The sequence below is a fragment of the Scyliorhinus canicula genome, unplaced genomic scaffold, assembly GCF_902713615.1.
Source record: "Scyliorhinus canicula unplaced genomic scaffold, sScyCan1.1, whole genome shotgun sequence".
NCBI classification, from domain to species: domain Eukaryota; kingdom Metazoa; phylum Chordata; class Chondrichthyes; order Carcharhiniformes; family Scyliorhinidae; genus Scyliorhinus; species Scyliorhinus canicula.
The window spans coordinates 21,222-39,317 of record NW_024055835.1 but is presented as its reverse complement, the minus strand read 5'-3'; the positions used below and the strand labels follow the sequence as shown (position 1 = coordinate 39,317).

The window sequence follows — 18,096 nt, the reverse complement described above, 5'->3', positions numbered from 1 at the left end:
CAGAAACAGCCTACATGGTTACATCAAACCCCACAGAAACAGCCTACATGGTTCCATCAAACCCCACAGAAACAGCCTACATGGTTCCATCAAACCACACAGAAACAGCCTACATGGTTCCATCAAACCACACAGAAACAGCCTACATGGTTCCATCAAACCCCACAGAAACAGCCTACATGCTTCCATCAAACCCCACAGAAACAGCCTACATGGTTCCATCAAACCCCACAGAAACAGCCTACATGGTTCCATCTGCAGTCATGGAATCTTTCCCACATGTATATATAGTTCCTGCTGTTAAAGGAAGCATTATTTTGTTGTAACGTTCATTTTAAGTTAGAAATAAGGGATCGTTGGGAATACAGTTTGTGAGGCTGATGGGAATTGCTCACATCTCTGGGTGATACAGATTGTGATGTTATTGCAACTCCAATCAGCTGAGCAAAACTGGACAAGAATTGAAAAAAGGATAATGCTCCATTTTCAAAAAAGAACAAATGCTGTTCAGAAAACATTCCAGACCAAATGTCTGCCAGCAGGCAGGCAGCAGAGCAGACTACAAGGATCTCAGACTACGACAGAGGTCAGATGTGAAGGGCAGGAGGGGACTGGAGATCGTCACAGGGATCAGACAAACATTGCAGCCAAGGAGAACCATGCCCAAGAACGTTACAGGTACAGAAGATCACAAACACCCAGACCACGAAAGATTCCTGTTGAGGAGCCAGCTCAGCAGGATCAATGCCCAGCAGCCAAATGGACCAATCAGGTTTGAGGAAGAGCCAATGCCCAGCAGCCAAATGGACCAATCAGGTTTGAGGAAGAGCCGAAGAAACATCCATGCCAGTTCAGCCATTGTCCTTGGAACGGTGAGTATATTCCTTCAGCCCACAGAAACTCTAGGTTAGCGTGTGCCTCAGTGAACTTGTGCAAGGATAAGTATTTTCAAGATGCCGTTTAGTTTCTTGCTTCCCCAAGTGTTTTTCTAACCGGTGTTTGAGAGTTATAGTCGGGAGTTGTGGAGAGACTCATTTTCTTGAATAAATTTACCGTTGTTGTGGTCTCACCTTTCACTGCCCACTCTGGTGGAGTCACAATAATTGCCAGAATATAATTCTGTAGTGGAGGATTCTAAAGGAATCCAGGAGCTTCAAACCCACTCAGAGGCTACTGGTCAGGAATAAACAGCGGTCCCTCTTTCTCTCTGAAGTTGGACGGGTGGGGCACTTCCAGGTGACATTTCACCATCAACAGGAGAGAGACTCACACAGGCATTGGTGGCAGTCAGGGTAACTGGGCCAGCAGTCAGGGTAACAAGGACAATCCCACTGGATAGGCAGAAACAGAGAGACACGTTCCCTCTCTTGTGAAGCTGTCCCAGTGAGACATTCCGGATTGTGGTTTGAACACCTGCAAGAGCGACACCAGCTATCGGTGACACCCAATACCAGCCTGTTGTGGAGTAAAGGAAACACTTTTATACTCATGTCCCCTTACTGGACTGGTTCAGTTGGAGGTCAGCTAACCTTGTTCTCAATTCTCTACGGGGGAAGTTTCCCCCAGATCTACAGCCCAGTCCATCACACAAACCCACCTCCCATCCATTGACTCCATCTACACCTCCCGCTGCCTGGGGAAAGCGGGCAGCATAATCAAAGACCCCCTCCCAGCCGGCTTACTCACTCTTCCAACTTCTTCCATCGGGCAGGAGATTCAGAAGTCTGAGAACACGCACGAGCAGACTCAAAAGCAGCTTCTTCCCCACTGTCACCAGACTCCTAAATGACCCTCTTATGGACTGACCTGATTAACACTACACCCTGTATGCTTCATCCGCTACCAATGTTACATTGTGTACCCAGTGTTGCCCTATTATGTATTTTCTTTTCATGTACTTAACGAACTGCTGAGTTGCTCGCAGAAAATACTTTCATTGTACCTCGGTACACGTGACAATAAACAAAACCCAAATCCAAAGTTTTAACACCTCAGATCAATCTTTGACACAGGAAGATTCACACTCTGATCTTAAGCCCCAGTCTTCATTCTGGCCAATCACCATCAAGCCTTATCAGAACAAGATGTCAACTTTGATATTTGAATGTTTGAGATTCCATAGCTCAATCGGAAGAGGCCATTGTTCCATTTTCCCCCAGATTGAAAACCATCTGTATGACTTACCTCCAACCCCGGGATAGAAGAGTCCTGATGAAGTTCAGCCACCCAATCAGATCTCTGGGAATCAGCAGACGTCAACTCCACCCCACAAGACAGGCTTTGAGATTCAGTTAAGTCAGGCAATTACATACTCTAACCATAATTGCCCCCCACCCAGTGTGGACCATACACACTGATTACAGCAAAGCTCATAACATCCTAAGACAGACTGTGCCCCCTCTCCAAAGGGTGAACATCACCCTGGGAGTACAGTGCCCCCTCTCCAGGGGGTGAACATCACCCTGGGAGTACAGTGCCCCCTCTCCAGGGGGTGAGCATCACCCTGGGAGTACAGTGCCCCCCCCCCTCCAGGGGGTGATCACCACCCTGGGAGTACAGTGCCCCCTCTCCAGGGGGTGATCACCACCCTGGCAGAGAAGGAGACAGACCCACCAGGAGGTCAGAGACCTGCTCACCCCCGACCCACCTGCATTGGGTGCCAAACAAGAGACACTTGGAGGGGGCAAACTGACAGAGCCAGAAAATTAACAGCCCCCATTAAAAACTACCCTCGCCTCAAATAGAAGAACTATTCAAGGAGATGTGGATCTTGGGGCTTTGCACAGACCCCAGCCATTATATCCATGGACTGGGAAAAACGAAAGACCAGCCAGCTCCCAGTCACAAGGAATCAGTGCTTTATTGATGATTTGATCACTGGGTGAACAGTTTGTGTTTCCTGTACAGGAACAAGGTGATCATTGAAGCAGAGATCAGAGAGACGGCCGTCACAGTCAGGGTCATGATCAGGACCACGCGAGACTCCACATCTACAAAACCCAATGAGAAACTAATGGTTAGTGACGGAACCACCGAGGGGAAAATGGAAACCAGCAGACGAGTCAACTCCCCACCTGGAGGCCCCTCCTGCATCCTTCCCTCATTCAGGGAGGCCGTCGCCAGGTTGGTCACATCAGTATCCAGAATGAGCAGGGGTCCGAGTGAGGCCACAGCCTCCCACTTCAATCCAGCTTCACTCTCTGCAATATCAAACATTCCAGTTAGAGAGGGGAAAGGGGGAAACCCTCCAACATCTAGAGGATCAATGTTCCTACCAGCTTCAGCGCCAAGATCTCTCCTTCCTCTGGGTCCGAATCGCAGCTCCCGCGTGGCACAGTTACCCACATGGCAACAGGTACAAATGTCAATGCTCCATTCCTCCAATGGCGTCCAACTAAAGAGAAAAAGGTCAGTCAGTCAACCAAGTGGTGCATCACTTCTCCACACAAACCCATCCCTGAGGGAGAGAGAGAGAGACTCACACATTCTGCATCTTCTGGAAAGTACAAGCTTTGTTCCTGGAATCTCTCCGATCCACTGGAACTACTTTCAGGTGACAGGTGATGAAAATCTGAGGGAAACATCAACACAAATTATTATTTAGTGACTCCCTCAACACCAGATATTCCCCCCCCCCCCCCACTATGATCAGCTTCCTCTTACCAAGGAACGGTCATCTCCAAAGAAACGGAACGCATCCAGGTCAAACTGGAGCTTGTCCGCTTCCCGCTCGCCTCTTGGCGACACAAAGGTTGAAAAGGAGTCTTCAGCTTGGCTGTCCAGGAGGCAACTGAAGATTAAAAAGAGGGACACGAGGTGAATGAAGTGAAGCCAGCGAGATGGGAGCAGCAGGGGAAAGCAGACAGCTCCTTACCCATTGTAGTCAATGATGCTGTATCTCAGGGTGGAGTCCTTGTCTGGGCTCAATGTAGCTACACAGCGGTCAATGTAGAGCTTCAGAGCCATGTGGTTGGTCATTGACACAGAGGCCTCAATGTGAATGAGGTCACCCAGGTGGTAGACAGTGGAAGTGCGTTCTGTAAGCCAATCCCCTGAAGAACAAGAGGACAAGGGTTAGAGACAGTGGGTGTCACTCCCACAGAGTGAAGATGGGAAATGACTCCCCGCCCACCCATCACATACCATTCATTAGGCGCAGGGAGAAGGATAGACGCCCTTCTCCAGACCTGGTGGAGCTGAATGGGACCCAGGTGGGCCTGATGGGGTTACTGCTCACGTTGCCCTTCCTGGAAAGAGCAGAATCATTAAGACAACTTCAGAGAACACCAGCAGCTGTGGATCCGAGAGCATCGAGTAAAGATTCTCACCTAAAGTAACGACACTCAATGGGAACGACCGCTCCATTCGTTCTGACAATGACAGATCCAGGATACTGTGGGCTGTGGGTCAGGTGGGTGGTGTAGGTCAGGAAATCTCCAGACATCTGAAAGACACCAGGTTAAGGAATGAAGAACTGGTCTGAAATGAGAAAGTTCTACACAGGGGTCAACAATGAACTCATCCCATCCAATGTAAACCATTCTCTGGGGGATTGACAGGGTCGGTATAAAGAGACGGCTGTCCCATAGCTGGAGTGTATTAGGGGGCAAGAGTCACCTCAGGTCAGGGGTCAGTCAGGGCAAACATGACAAGGAATTTCTTCATTCGGCAACTCCTGAATCTTGGGAATTCGCCGTCCCAGAGAGCTGGCAATTCTCCCATCCCAGAGAGCTGGGAATTCTCCCATCCCAGAGAGCTGGGAATTCTCCCATCCCAGAGAGCTGGGAAAGCTCAGTCACCGAGGATATTCAAGACAGATGGATTTACTTTTGGACATCGAGGGAATCACGTTGGGAGCACAGGGACATGGGAGGTTGTGGGAAGCTCAGCTCTGATGTTAATGGTAAGAAGTCTTACAACACCAGGTTAAAGTCCAACAGGTTTGTTTCAAACACGAGCTTTCGGAGCACGGCTCCTTCTTCAGGAGCCGTGCTCCGAAAGCTCGTGTTTGAAACAAACCTGTTGGACTTTAACCTGGTGTTGTAAGACTTCTTACTGTGCTCACCCCAGTCCAACGCCGGCATCTCCACATCATGGCTGATGTTAATGAACAGGGAACAGGCAAGAGGGGCTGAATAGCCTCATCTGTTATTGGTGTTGCTCAGCAACCTCAAGCTATTTATACAGAGAGAGAGAGAGAGAGAGAGAGAGGAGAATTAGCACCAGACCAGGACCAATTAACAGGGAATTGATTCAATAAAAGGACAGCTCCAGTGAACAGGAAAAGGATCCACAAATTAATATGCAGCCTGGAAATAGAACAGTTTTAATCCAGGGCCCCATTGGGAAAGTGTGGATTCCCTCTGGTCCAATCTTTCGGAATTCACATTTCATTCTGTTCATTAATACCCAACTGGATTAAACCTGGACTGAAATTGAACCCAGAGTTCAACTGATCCAAATGAGGGGGAAATAGAGCTGAAAATCCAGAACAACAACAAGAGAAGCTTGGGGGAAACCAAAGAATTTACAGTGCAGGAGGCCATTCAGCCCATCAAGTCTTCACCAGCTCTTGGAAAGAGCCCCCTACATAAACCCACACCTCCACTCTATCCCCGTAACCCAGCAACCCCATCTAACCTGAAGGGCAATTTATCATGGCCAATCCACCCAACCTGTACATCTTTGGACTGTGGGAGGAAATCCATGCAAACACAGGGAGAATGTGCAGACTCCGCACAGATAGTGACCCAAGCAGGAAACGAACCTGGGACCCTGGCACTGTGAAGCCATAGTGCTAACCACTGTGCTACCCTTAAGAGAAGCTTCCAGAACAATGGGGTTGATGTCACAAGGTTTGAGACTCAGAGCAGTAGAAGCAACAGTACAATGCAGAATAAGTTGGTGGGGGGGGGGGGGGAGTTTAATGAAGCAGGACACAGCTATCTCCTCAATATCAATGACACCTCACCAAGTGTTGGAATGAAGAAGAGGGAACAATCTCCAGCCCCCCAACTTCAAGCCAGAGTTGAGGATTGACATTACCTGCAATCGGCTGCCACACTCGTGGAGTCCATAGTCAAAGAGGACAGTGTGGTTCTGAGAGTAGATCCTGGTTGGCTGGCAACCTGCTGACCCCAGGGTCAGGTCAGCAGCTTGAATCAGGTGGCCGTTCCCAAATAAATCCAGCTGGGCCCTGACCAGCAGCTTTCCCTCCCCACACTGCACCATCACAGTCTGCAGTGGGGACACACTTTGATCCTCAGACACACGGAAATGGGAAGCAAAGGGAGGCCCAGGAGGAGCCTGAGGCCCAGGGGAGGGTCTGACTCTGCTCCATGGAAACCTTTGACCCTGAAACTGTTGCCAAGTATCAGAGGAACAAACAGCTCCAACAAACACCAGGCACAAAACCCTCACTCCAAAATCCCCCATGATGCCAAACAACTGAACCATCCCTTCCACTGGGAGCAGCACCTTTTATCCTCACAGCCTGCGCTCACCTGAACTCTTTTGAGGCCAATCAGCTAATTATATTGAAAGAAACAAACTCCCGGGTAGATTAAAAGGGGGCCGCTCCTGCCAGGGCCCACTGCCCAAATGAAACAAAGATTCACGGAAACTTGACAAAGGTCCCGCTGTGTGTTGGGGGGGGGGGGGGGGGCACGCTCTCTCCATCCTGGCTGGACAGGTAGCCCGATGGGTATCCGTGGAGATACAGCAAAGCCTGATGGGTAAAAGGCAGAATTCAGCAAGGGAATACATAATGAAGGCGTTTAGGAGCCTTGGCCAGTTCCTGCAGTGCATCGTGGAGATGGGACACACGGCTGCCACTGTGCGTCGGTGGGGGAGGGAGTGAATGTTTGTGGAAGGGGAGCAATCAAGCGGGGCTGCTTTGTCCTGGATGGTGTCGAGCTTCTCGTGTGCTGGAGCTGCGCTCATCCAGGCAAGAGGAGAGTATTCCATCGCACTCCTGACTTGACCAGCCAGACCCAGACTTGATGGTGACATGATTTTGGGGATTTGATCAGTGGTGAGGAAGCTCCGAGGTGGTGTTGCCACGGTGACCTGGCAGGAATACCATATGAATTGCCGAGCGGGCCCTTGCGCGAACCTGCACAGAGCGGGCGGCAAATATACAGCCGGGTTCAACTGGAACCAGCTGCCTCCAGGCACCTTCCGCATCCAAATTCTCACCTGGTTAATGGGGACGACACTGAGGCGAGGTCACGCTGTCTCTCTCTCTCGCTGGGAAGGAATCCGGGCGGAACACTGGCAATAATGGGATCAGGGGGACCTACAGACATTGGCCGACAGCAGGGTCACAGAATCGTTGAAGTGTTGAAGGGCTGTCTGGCCCATCATGTCTCCACCCGCTCTCCAAATGAGCATTGTCAACAGCACTTGTTTCACAGGAGGGAAGGTGGCAGAGTGGGGCCGGCCTGACAGTGAGAGTGGGCACTCAGTAGGTGCTGCCTGTGGGTAAGGGTGGCAGAGTGGGCACTCAGTAGGTGCTGCCTGTGGGTAAGGGTGGCAGAGTGGGCACTGTGGGTAAGGTTGGCAGAGTGGGCACTGTGCTGCCTGTGGGTAAGGATGGCAGAGTGGGCACTGAGTGGTGCCTGTGGGTAAGGATGGCAGAGTGGGCACTGTGCTGCCTGTGGGTAAGGGTGGCAGAGTGGGCACTGAGTGCTGTCTGTGGGTAAGGATGGCAGAGTGGGAACTGAGTGCTGTCTGTGGGTAAGGGTGGCAGAGTGGGAACTGTGCTGCCTGTGGGTAAGGATGGCAGAGTGGGCACTGTGCTGCCTGTCGGTAGGGAAGGCAGAGTGGGCACTGAGTGGTGCCTGTGGGTAAGGGTGGCAGAGTGGGCACTGAGTGCTGTCTGTGGGTAAGGGTGGCAGAGTGGGCACTGAGTGCTGTCTGTGGGTAAGGGTGGAAGAGTGGGCACTGTGGGTAAGGATGGCAGAGTGGGCACTGAGTGCTGTCTGTGGGTAAGGATGGCAGAGTGGGCACTGTGTGCTGCCTGTGGGTAAGGATGGCAGAGTGGGCACTGAGTGCTGTCTGTGGGTAAGGATGGCAGAGTGGGCACTGAGTGCTGCCTGTGGGTAAGGATGGCAGAGTGGGCACTGAGTGCTGTCTGTGGGTAAGGATGGCAGAGTGGGAACTGAGTGCTGTCTGTGGGTAAGGATGGCAGAGTGGGAACTGAGTGCTGTCTGTGGGTAAGGATGGCAGAGTGGGCACTGAGTGCTGTCTCTGGGTAAGGGTGGCAGAGTGGGAACTGAGTGCTGTCTGTGGGTAAGGATGGCAGAGTGGGCACTGAGTGCTGTCTCTGGGTAAGGGTGGCAGAGTGGGCACTGTGGGTAAGGATGGCAGTGGGCACTGTGCTGCCTGTGGGTAAGGATGGCAGAGTGGGCACTGTGCTGCCTGTGGGTAAGGATGGCAGAGTGGGCACTGAGTGCTGCCTGTGGGTAAGGGTGGCAGAGTGGGCACTGAGTGCTGTCTGTGGGTAAGGATGGCAGAGTGGGCACTGAGTGCTGCCTGTGGGTAAGGATGGCAGAGTGGGCACTGTGCTGCCTGTGTGTAAGGGTGGCAGAGTGGGCACTGAGTGCTGCCTGTTGGTAAGGATGGCAGAGTGGGCACTGCTGTCTCTGGGTAAGGGTGGCAGGGTGGGCACTGTGGGTAAGGATGGCAGAGTGGGCACTGAGTGCTGCCTGTGGGTAAGGATGGCAGAGTGGGCACTGCTGTCTCTGGGTAAGGGTGGCAGAGTGGGCACTGTGCTGCCTGTAGGTAAGGGTGGCAGAGTGGGCACTGTGGGTAAGGATGACAGAGTGGGCACTGTGCTGTCTGTGGGTAAGGGTGGCAGAGTGGGCACTGTGCTGTCTGTGGGTAAGGATGGCAGAGTGGGCACTGAGTGCTGCCTGTGGGTAAGGATGGCAGAGTGGGCACTGCTGTCTCTGGGTAAGGGTGGCAGAGTGGGCACTGTGCTGCCTGTAGGTAAGGGTGGCAGAGTGGGCACTGTGGGTAAGGATGGCAGAGTGGGCACTGTGCTGTCTGTGGGTAAGGGTGGCAGAGTGGGAACTGTGCTGCCTGTGGGTAAGGATGGCAGAGTGGGCACTGTGCTGCCTGTCGGTAGGGAAGGCAGAGTGGGCACTGAGTGGTGCCTGTGGGTAAGGGTGGCAGAGTGGGCACTGAGTGCTGTCTGTGGGTAAGGGTGGCAGAGTGGGCACTGAGTGCTGTCTGTGGGTAAGGGTGGAAGAGTGGGCACTGTGGGTAAGGATGGCAGAGTGGGCACTGAGTGCTGTCTGTGGGTAAGGATGGCAGAGTGGGCACTGTGTGCTGCCTGTGGGTAAGGATGGCAGAATGGGCACTGAGTGCTGTCTGTGGGTAAGGATGGCAGAGTGGGCACTGAGTGCTGCCTGTGGGTAAGGATGGCAGAGTGGGCACTGAGTGCTGTCTGTGGGTAAGGATGGCAGAGTGGGAACTGAGTGCTGTCTGTGGGTAAGGATGGCAGAGTGGGAACTGAGTGCTGTCTGTGGGTAAGGATGGCAGAGTGGGCACTGAGTGCTGTCTCTGGGTAAGGGTGGCAGAGTGGGAACTGAGTGCTGTCTGTGGGTAAGGATGGCAGAGTGGGCACTGAGTGCTGTCTCTGGGTAAGGGTGGCAGAGTGGGCACTGTGGGTAAGGATGGCAGTGGGCACTGTGCTGCCTGTGGGTAAGGATGGCAGAGTGGGCACTGTGCTGCCTGTGGGTAAGGATGGCAGAGTTGGCACTGAGTGCTGCCTGTGGGTAAGGATGGCAGAGTGGGCACTGAGTGCTGTCTCTGGGTAAGGATGGCAGAGTGGGCACTGAGTGCTGCCTGTGGGTAAGGATGGCAGAGTTGGCACTGAGTGCTGCCTGTGGGTGAGGATGGCAGAGTGGGCACTGAGTGCTGCCTGTGGGTAAGGGTGGCAGAGTGGGCACTGAGTGCTGTCTGTGGGTAAGGATGGCAGAGTGGGCACTGAGTGCTGCCTGTGGGTAAGGATGGCAGAGTGGGCACTGTGCTGCCTGTGTGTAAGGGTGGCAGAGTGGGCACTGAGTGCTGCCTGTTGGTAAGGATGGCAGAGTGGGCACTGCTGTCTCTGGGTAAGGGTGGCAGGGTGGGCACTGTGGGTAAGGATGGCAGAGTGGGCACTGAGTGCTGCCTGTGGGTAAGGATGGCAGAGTGGGCACTGCTGTCTCTGGGTAAGGGTGGCAGAGTGGGCACTGTGCTGCCTGTAGGTAAGGGTGGCAGAGTGGGCACTGTGGGTAAGGATGGCAGAGTGGGCACTGTGCTGTCTGTGGGTAAGGGTGGCAGAGTGGGCACTGTGCTGTCTGTGGGTAAGGATGGCAGAGTGGGCACTGAGTGCTGCCTGTGGGTAAGGATGGCAGAGTGGGCACTGAGTGCTGCCTGTGGGTAAGGATGGCAGAGTGGGCACTGAGTGCTGTCTGTGGGTAAGGATTGCCGAGTGGGCACTGAGTGCTGTCTGTGGGTAAGGGTGGCAGAGTGGGCACTGAGTGCTGTCTGTGGGTAAGGGTGGCAGAGTGGGCACTGTGGGTAAGGGTGGCAGAGTGGGCACTGAGTGCTGTCTCTGGGTAAGGATGGCAGAGTGGGCACTGTGCTGCCTGTGGGTAAGGATGGCAGAGTGGGCACTTTGCTGCCTGTGGGTAAGGGTGGCAGAGTGGGCACTGTGCTGCCTGTGGGTAAGGATGGCAGAGTGGGCACTGAGTGTTGCCTGTGGGTGAGGATGGCAGAGTGGGCACTGAGTGCTGTCTCTGGGTAAGGATGGCAGAGTGAGCACTGTGTGCTGCCTGTGGGTGAGGATGGCAGAGTGGGCACTGTGGGTAAGGGTGGCAGAGTGGGCACTGAGTGCTGCCTGTGGGTAAGGATGCAGAGTGGGCACTGTGGGTAAGGGTGGCAGAGTGGGCACTGAGTGCTGCCTGTGGGTGAGGATGGCAGAGTGGGCACTGAGTGTTGCCTGTGGGTGAGGATGGCAGAGTGGGCACTGAGTGCTGTCTCTGGGTAAGGATGGCAGAGTGGGCACTGTGTGCTGCCTGTGGGTAAGGATGGTAGAGTGGGCACTGAGTGCTGCCTGTGGGTAAGGATGGCAGAGTGGGCACTGAGTGCTGCCTGTGGGTAAGGATGGCAGAGTTGGCACTGAGTGCTGCCTGTGGGTGATGATGGCAGAGTGGGCACTGAGTGCTGCCTGTGGGTGAGGATGGCAGAGTGGGCACTGTGCTGCCTGTGGGTAAGGATGGTAGAGTGGGCACTGAGTGCTGCCTGTGGGTAAGGGGGCAGAGTGGGCACTGAGTGCTGTCTGTGGGTAAGGATGGCAGAGTGGGCTCTGAGTGCTGCCTGTGGGTAAGGATGGCAGAGTGGGCACTGAGTGCTGCCTGTGGGTAAGGATGGCAGAGTTGGCACTGAGTGCTGCCTGTGGGTAAGGATGGCAGAGTGGGAACTGAGTGCTGCCTCTGGGTGAGGATGGCAGAGTGGGCATTGAGTGCTGTCACTGGGTAAGGGTGGCAGAGTGGGCACTGAGTGCTGTCTCTGGGTAAGAGTGGCAGAGTGGGAACTGAGTGCTGCCTCTGGGTGAGGATGGCAGAGTGGGCACTGAGTGCTGTCTGTGGGTAAGGGTGGCAGAGTGGGCACTGAGTGGTGTCTGTGGGTAAGGGTGGCAGAGTGGGCACTGAGTGCTGACTCTGGGTAAGGGTGGCAGAGTGGGCACTGAGTGCTGTCTGTGGGTAAGGGTGGCAGAGTGGGCACTGTGCTGTCTCTGGGTAAGGATGGCAGAGTGGGCACTGTGTGCTGTCTGTGGGTAAGGGTGGCAGAGTGGGCACTGTGCTGACTCTGGGTAAGGGTGGCAGAGTGGGCACTGAGTGCTGTCTGTGGGTAAGGGTGGCAGAGTGGGCACTGAGTGCTGCTGTGGGTAAGGGTGGCAGAGTGGGCACTGTGGGTAAGGATGGCAGAGTGGGCACTGAGTGCTGTCTCTGGGTAAGGATGGCAGAGTGGGCACTGAGTGGTGTCTGTGGGTAAGGGTGGCAGAGTGGGCACTGAGTGCTGACTCTGGGTAAGGGTGGCAGAGTGGGCACTGAGTGCTGACTCTGGGTAAGGATGACAGAGTGGGCACTGAGTGCTGCCTGTGGGTAAGGGTGGCAGAGTGGGCACTCAGTAGGTGCTGTCTGTGGGTAAGGGTGGCAGAGTGGGAACTGAGTGCTGTCTGTGGGTAAGGATGGCAGAGTGGGCACTGAGTACTGTCTCTGGGTAAGGGTGGCAGAGTGGGCACTGTGGGTAAGGATGGCAGAGTGGGCACTGAGTTCTGCCTGTGGGTAAGGATGGCAGAGTGGGCACTGAGGGCTGCCTCTGGGTGAGGATGGCAGAGTGGGCACTGAGTGGTGCCTGTGGGTAAGGGTGGCAGAGTGGGCACTGTGCTGCCTCTGGGTAAGGATGGCAGAGTGGGCACTGAGTGCTGACTCTGGGTAAGGATGGCAGAGTGGGCACTGTGCTGCCTGTGGGTAAGGATGGCAGAGTGGGCACTGTGCTGTCTGTGGGTGAGGATGGCAGAGTGGGCACTGAGTGCTCCCTCTGTGTGAGGATGGCAGAGTGGGCTCTGAGTGGTGCCTGTGGGTAAGGGTGGCAGAGTGGGCACTGAGTGCTGCCTGTGGGTAAGGGTGGCAGAGTGGGCACTGTGCTGTCTGTGGGTATGGGTGGCAGAGTGGGCACTGTGCTGCCTGTGGGTAAGGGTGGCAGAGTGGGCACTGTGCTGCCTGTGGGTAAGGGTGGCAGATTGGGCACTGTGCTGTCTGTGGGTGAGGATGGCAGAGTGGGCACTGTGCTGCCTGTGGGTAAGGATGGCAGAGTGGGCACTGAGTGGTGCCTGTGGGTAAGGATGGCAGAGTGGGCACTGTACTGCCTGTGGGTATGGGTGGCAGAGTGGGCACTGAGTGCTGCTTCTGGGTAAGGGTGGCAGAGTGGGCACTGTGCTGCCTGTGGGTAAGGATGGCAGAGTGGGCACTGAGTGCTGTCTCTGGGTAAGGATGGCAGAGTGGGCACTGTGTGCTGCCTGTGGGTGAGGATTGCAGAATGGGCACTGAGTGTTGCCTGTGGGTGAGGATGGCAGAGTGGGCACTGAGTGCTGTCTCTGGGTAAGGATGGCAGAGTGGGCACTGTGTGCTGCCTGTGGGTGAGGATGGCAGAGTGGGCACTGAGTGCTGCCTGTGGGTAAGGATGGCAGAGTGGGCACTGAGTGCTGCCTGTGGGTAAGTATGGCAGAGTTGGCACTGTGTGCTGCCTGTGGGTGAGGATGGCAGAGTGGGCACTGTGCTGTCTGTGGGTAAGGATGGCAGAGTGGGCACTGTGTGCTGCCTGTGGGTAAGGATGAGCTGAGAATTATGGACCTTGATGGGCAGCCAATGGGCATGGACCTGAAAGCCCCGTTGCCAACTTTCTGGGGTTACCATTGGCCAGAAATAGGGCTGCACTAACCATAGTAATACTGTGGCTACCAGGGCAGGTCAGAGGCTGGGATCCTGCGGAGAGTAACTCACCTCCTGACTCCCTCCCCCGCTGACGCACAGTGGCAGCCGTGTGTCCCATCCACAAGATGCACTGCAGCAACTCACCAAGTCTCCTAAATGCCTTCATTATGTTTCCCTTGCTGAATTCTGCCTTTTACCCATCAGGCTTTGCTGTATCTACATGGATACCCATCGGCCTACCTGTCCAGCCAGGATGGAGAGAGCGTGCCCCCCCCCCCCCCCCAACACACAGCGGGACCTTTGTCAAGTTTCCGTGAATCTTTGTTTCATTTGGGCAGTGGGCCCTGGCAGGAGCGGCCCCCTTTTAATTTACCCGGGAGTTTGTTTCTTTCAGTATAATTAGCTGATTGGCCTCAAAAGAGTTCAGGTGAGCGCAGGCTGTGAGGATAAAAGGTGCTGCTCCCGGTGGAAGGGATGGTTCAGTTGTTTGGCATCATGGGGGATTTTGGAGTGAGGGTTTTGGGCCTGGTGTTTGTTGGAGCTGTTTGTTCCTCTGATACTTGGCAACAGTTTCAGGGCCAGAGGTTTCCATGGAGCAGAGTCAGACCCTCCCCTGGGCCTCAGACTCCACCTGGGCCTCCCTTTCCTTTCCATTTCCGTCTGTCTGAGGGTCAAAGTGTGTCCCCACTGCAGACTGTGATGGTGCAGTGTGGGGAAGGCAAGCTGCTGGTCAGGGCCCAGCTGGATTTATTTGGAAATGGCCACCTGATTCAAGCTGCTGACCTGACCCTGGGGTCAGCAGGTTGCCAGCCAACCAGGATCTACTCTCAGAACCACACTGTCCTCTTTGACTATGGACTCCACGAGTGTGGCAGCCGATTGCAGGTAATGTCGATCCTCAACTCTGGCTTGAAGCTGGGGGCCTGGAGATTGTTCCCTGCTCTTCATTCCAACACTTGGTGAGGTGTCATTGATATTGAGGAGATAGCTGTGTCCTGCTTCATAAACCCTCCCCCCCCCCCCCCCCCCCCAACTTATTCTGCATTGTACTGTTGCTTCTACTGCTCTGAGTCTCAAACCTTGTGACATCAACCCCATTGTTCTGGAAGCTTCTCTTAAGGGTAGCACAGTGTTTAGCACTATGGCTTCACAGTGCCAGGGTCCCAGGTTCGTTTCCTGCTTGGGTCACTATCTGTGCGGAGTCTGCACATTCTCCCTGTGTTTGCATGGATTTCCTCCCACAGTCCAAAGATGTACAGGTTAGGTGGATTGGCCATGATAAATTGCCCTTCAGGTTAGATGGGGTTGCTGGGTTACGGGGATAGAGTGGAGGTGTGGGTTCATGTAGGGGGCTCTTTCCAAGAGCTGGTGAAGACTTGATGGGCTGCATGGCCTCCTTTCCCATTGGGGTCAATGGGGACCTGGATTAAAACTTTTCTATTTCCAGGCTGCATATTAATTTGTGGATCCTTTTCCTGTTCACTGAAGCTGTCCTTTTTATTGAATCAATTCCCTGTTAATTGGTCCTGGTCTGGTGCTAATTCTCTCTCTCTGTATAAATAGCTTGAGGTTGCTGAGCAACACCAATAACAGATGAGGCCATTCAGCCCCTCTTGCCTGATCCACGTTCATTAACATCAGAGCTGAGCTTCCCACAACCTCCCATGTCCCTGTGCTCCCAACATATTCCCTCGATGTCCAAAAGTAAATCCATCTGTCCTGAATATCCTCGGTGACTGAGCTTTCCCAGCTCTCTGGGATGGGAGAATTCCCAGCTCTCTGGGATGGGAGAATTCCCAGCTCTCTGGGGCGGGAGAATTCCCAGCTCTCTGGGGCGGGAGAATTCCCAGCTCTCTGGGGCGGGAGAATTCCCAGCTCTCTGGGGCGGGAGAATTCCCAGCTCTCTGGGGCGGGAGAATTCCCAGCTCTCTGGGGCGGGAGAATTCCCAGCTCTCTGGGGCGGGAGAATTCCCAGCTCTCTGGGGCGGGAGAATTCCCAGCTCTCTGGGGCGGGAGAATTCCCAGCTCTCTGGGGCGGGAGAATTCCCAGCTCTCTGGGGCGGGAGAATTCCCAGCTCTCTGGGGCGGGAGAATTCCCAGCTCTCTGGGGCGGGAGAATTCCCAGCTCTCTGGGGCGGGAGAATTCCCAGCTCTCTGGGGCGGGAGAATTCCCAGCTCTCTGGGGCGGGAGAATTCCCAAGATTCAGGAGTTGCCGAATGAAGAAATTCCTTGTCATGTTTGCCCTGACTGACCCCTGACCTGAGGTGACTCTTGCCCCCTAATACACTCCAGCTATGGGACAGCCGTCTCTTTACACTGACCATGTCAATCCCCCAGAGAATGGTTTACATTGGATGGGATGAGTTCATTGTTGACCCCTGTGTAGAACTTTCTCATTTCAGACCAGTTCTTCATTCCTTAACCTGGTGTCTTTCAGATGTCTGGAGATTTCCTGACCTACACCACCCACCTGACCCACAGCCCACAGTATCCTGGATCTGTCATTGTCAGAACGAATGGAGCGGTCGTTCCCATCGAGTGTCGTTACTTTAGGTGAGAATCTTTACTCGATGCTCTCGGATCCACAGCTGCTGGTGTTCTCTGAAGTTGTCTTAATGACTCTGCTCTTTCCAGGAAGGGCAACGTGAGCAGTAACCCCATCAGGCCCACCTGGGTCCCATTCAGCTCCACCAGGTCTGGAGAAGGGCGTCTGTCCTTCTCCCTGCGCCTAATGAATGGTATGTGATGGGTGGGCGGGGAGTCATTTCCCATCTTCACTCTGTGGGAGTGACACCCACTGTCTCTAACCCTTGTCCTCTTGTTCTTCAGGGGATTGGCTTACAGAGCGCACTTCAACTGTCTACCACCTGGGTGACCTCATTCACATTGAGGCCTCTGTGTCAATGACCAACCACATGGCTCTGAAGCTCTACATTGACCGCTGTGTAGCTACATTGAGCCCAGACAAGGACTCCACCCTGAGATACAGCATCATTGACTACAATGGGTAAGGAGCTGTCTGCTTTCTCCAGCTGCTCCCATCTCACTGGCTTCACTTCATTCACCTCGTCTCCCTCTTTTTAATCTTCAGTTGCCTCCTGGACAGCCAAGCTGAAGACTCCTTTTCAACCTTTGTGTCGCCAAGAGGCGAGCGGGAAGCGGACAAGCTCCAGTTTGACCTGGATGCGTTCCGTTTCTTTGGAGATGACCGATCCTTGGTAAGAGGAAGCTGATCATGGGGGGGGGATATCTGATGTTGTGAGGGAGTCACTAAATAATGATTTGTGTTGATGTTTCCCTCAGATTTTCATCACCTGTCACCTGAAAGTAGTTCCAGTGGATCGGAGAGATTCCAGGAACAAAGCTTGTACTTTCCAGAAGATGCAGAATGTGTGAGTCTCTCTCTCTCTCTCCCTCGGGGATGGGTTTGTGTGGAGAAGTGATGCACCACTTAGTTGACTGACTGACCTTTTTCTCTTTAGTTGGACGCCATTGGAGGAATGGAGCATTGACATTTGTACCTGTTGCCGTGTGGGTAACTGTGCCACGCGGGAGCTGCGATTCGGACCCAGAGGAAGGAGAGATCTTGGAGCTGAAGCTGGTAGGAACATTGATCCTCTAGATGTTGGAGGGTTTCCCCCTTTCCCCTCTCTAACTGGAATGTTTGATATTGCAGAGAGTGAAGCTGGATTGAAGTGGGAGGCTGAGGCCTCACTCGGACCCCTGCTCATTCTGGATACTGATGTGACCAACCTGGCGACGGCCTCCCTGAATGAGGGAAGGATGCAGGAGGGGCCTCCAGGTGGGGAGTTGACTTGTCTGTTGGTTTCCATTTTCCCCTCGGTAGTTCCGTCACTAACCATTAGTTTCTCATTGGGTTTTGTAGATGTGGAGTCTCGTGTGGTCCTGATCATGACCCTGACTGTGACGGCCGTCTCTCTGATCTCTGCTTCAATGATCACCTTGTTCCTGTACAGGAAACACAAACTGTTCACCCAGTGATCAAATCATCAATAAAGCACTGATTCCTTGTGACTGGGAGCTGACTGGTCTTTCTTTTTTCCCAGTCCATGGATATAATGGCTGGGGTCTGTGCAAAGCCCCAAGATCCACATCTCCTTGAATGGTTCTACTAGAGGCGAGGGTAGTTTTTAATGGGGGCTGTTAATTTTCTGGCTCTGTTTCAGTTTACCCCCCTCCCCGTATCTCTCAGAGAAAACTGTTTATTCCAGACCAGTAGCCTCTGAGTGGGTTTGAAGCTCCCGGATTCCTTTAGAATCCTCCACTACAGAAATATGTTCTGGCAATTATTGTGACTCCACCAGAGCGGGCAGTGAAAGGTGAGACCACAACAACGGTAAATTTATTCAAGAAAATGAGGCTCTCCACAACTCCTGACTATAACACACAAAACCGGTTAGAAAAACACTTGGGGAAGCAAGAAACTAAACGGCATGTTGAAAATTCTGATCCTTACACAAGTTTACTGAGGCACACGCTAACCTAGAGTTTCTGTGGGCTGAAGGAATATACTCACCGTTCCCAGGACAATGGCTGAACAGGCAGGGGTGTTTCTTTGGCTCTTCCTCAAACCTGATTGGTCTGTTT

At 53.7% G+C, this 18,096-nt stretch overlaps 2 protein-coding genes across 3 annotated transcripts; one reads left to right on the top strand and one right to left on the bottom strand.

Annotated features, from left to right (window-relative positions):
* Positions 1-2,841: 2,841 nt before the first annotated feature.
* Positions 2,842-6,450, bottom strand: LOC119961175 (zona pellucida sperm-binding protein 3-like). Of its 2 annotated transcripts, XM_038788639.1 has the most exons (9): positions 6,046-6,450; positions 4,329-4,444; positions 4,144-4,247; positions 3,875-4,052; positions 3,664-3,790; positions 3,483-3,571; positions 3,276-3,394; positions 3,075-3,200; positions 2,842-2,990 (listed from the first exon to the last, which is right to left on the bottom strand). In XM_038788639.1, the coding sequence occupies exons 1-9, from the start codon at positions 6,433-6,435 to the stop codon at positions 2,875-2,877; spliced, it is 1,365 nt and encodes a 454-aa protein (XP_038644567.1). In that variant the 5' UTR covers positions 6,436-6,450; the 3' UTR covers positions 2,842-2,874. The 2 variants fall into 2 exon arrangements, with proteins under 2 accessions (XP_038644567.1, XP_038644568.1); XM_038788640.1 differs by lacking the exon at positions 2,842-2,990 and having other exon boundaries at positions 3,108-3,198.
* Positions 6,451-13,956: 7,506 nt separating this feature from the next.
* LOC119961174 (zona pellucida sperm-binding protein 3-like) lies at positions 13,957-17,252 on the top strand. Its single transcript, XM_038788638.1, has 8 exons — positions 13,957-14,372; positions 15,926-16,041; positions 16,123-16,226; positions 16,318-16,495; positions 16,580-16,706; positions 16,792-16,880; positions 16,971-17,089; positions 17,167-17,252. Exons 1-8 carry the CDS (start codon positions 13,962-13,964, stop codon positions 17,169-17,171), a joined length of 1,149 nt encoding a protein of 382 aa, XP_038644566.1. The 5' UTR covers positions 13,957-13,961; the 3' UTR covers positions 17,172-17,252.
* Positions 17,253-18,096: the final 844 nt, after the last annotated feature.

Coding starts and splice junctions, on each gene's coding strand:
- LOC119961174 (XM_038788638.1), top strand. CDS start 13,962: ATGGTTCAGTTGTTTGGCATCATGGGGGATTTTGGAGTGAGGGTTTTG. Junction 16,042..16,122: donor ATCGAGTGTCGTTACTTTAG/GTGAGAATCTTT, acceptor TGCTCTTTCCAG/GAAGGGCAACGTGAGCAGTA. Junction 16,496..16,579: donor AGCATCATTGACTACAATGG/GTAAGGAGCTGT, acceptor TTTAATCTTCAG/TTGCCTCCTGGACAGCCAAG.
- LOC119961175 (XM_038788639.1), bottom strand. CDS start 6,435: ATGGGGGATTTTGGAGTGAGGGTTTTGTGCCTGGTGTTTGTTGGAGCT. Junction 4,053..4,143: donor CTCCCTGCGCCTAATGAATG/GTATGTGATGGG, acceptor CTTGTTCTTCAG/GGGATTGGCTTACAGAACGC. Junction 3,201..3,275: donor AGATCTTGGCGCTGAAGCTG/GTAGGAACATTG, acceptor TTGATATTGCAG/AGAGTGAAGCTGGATTGAAG.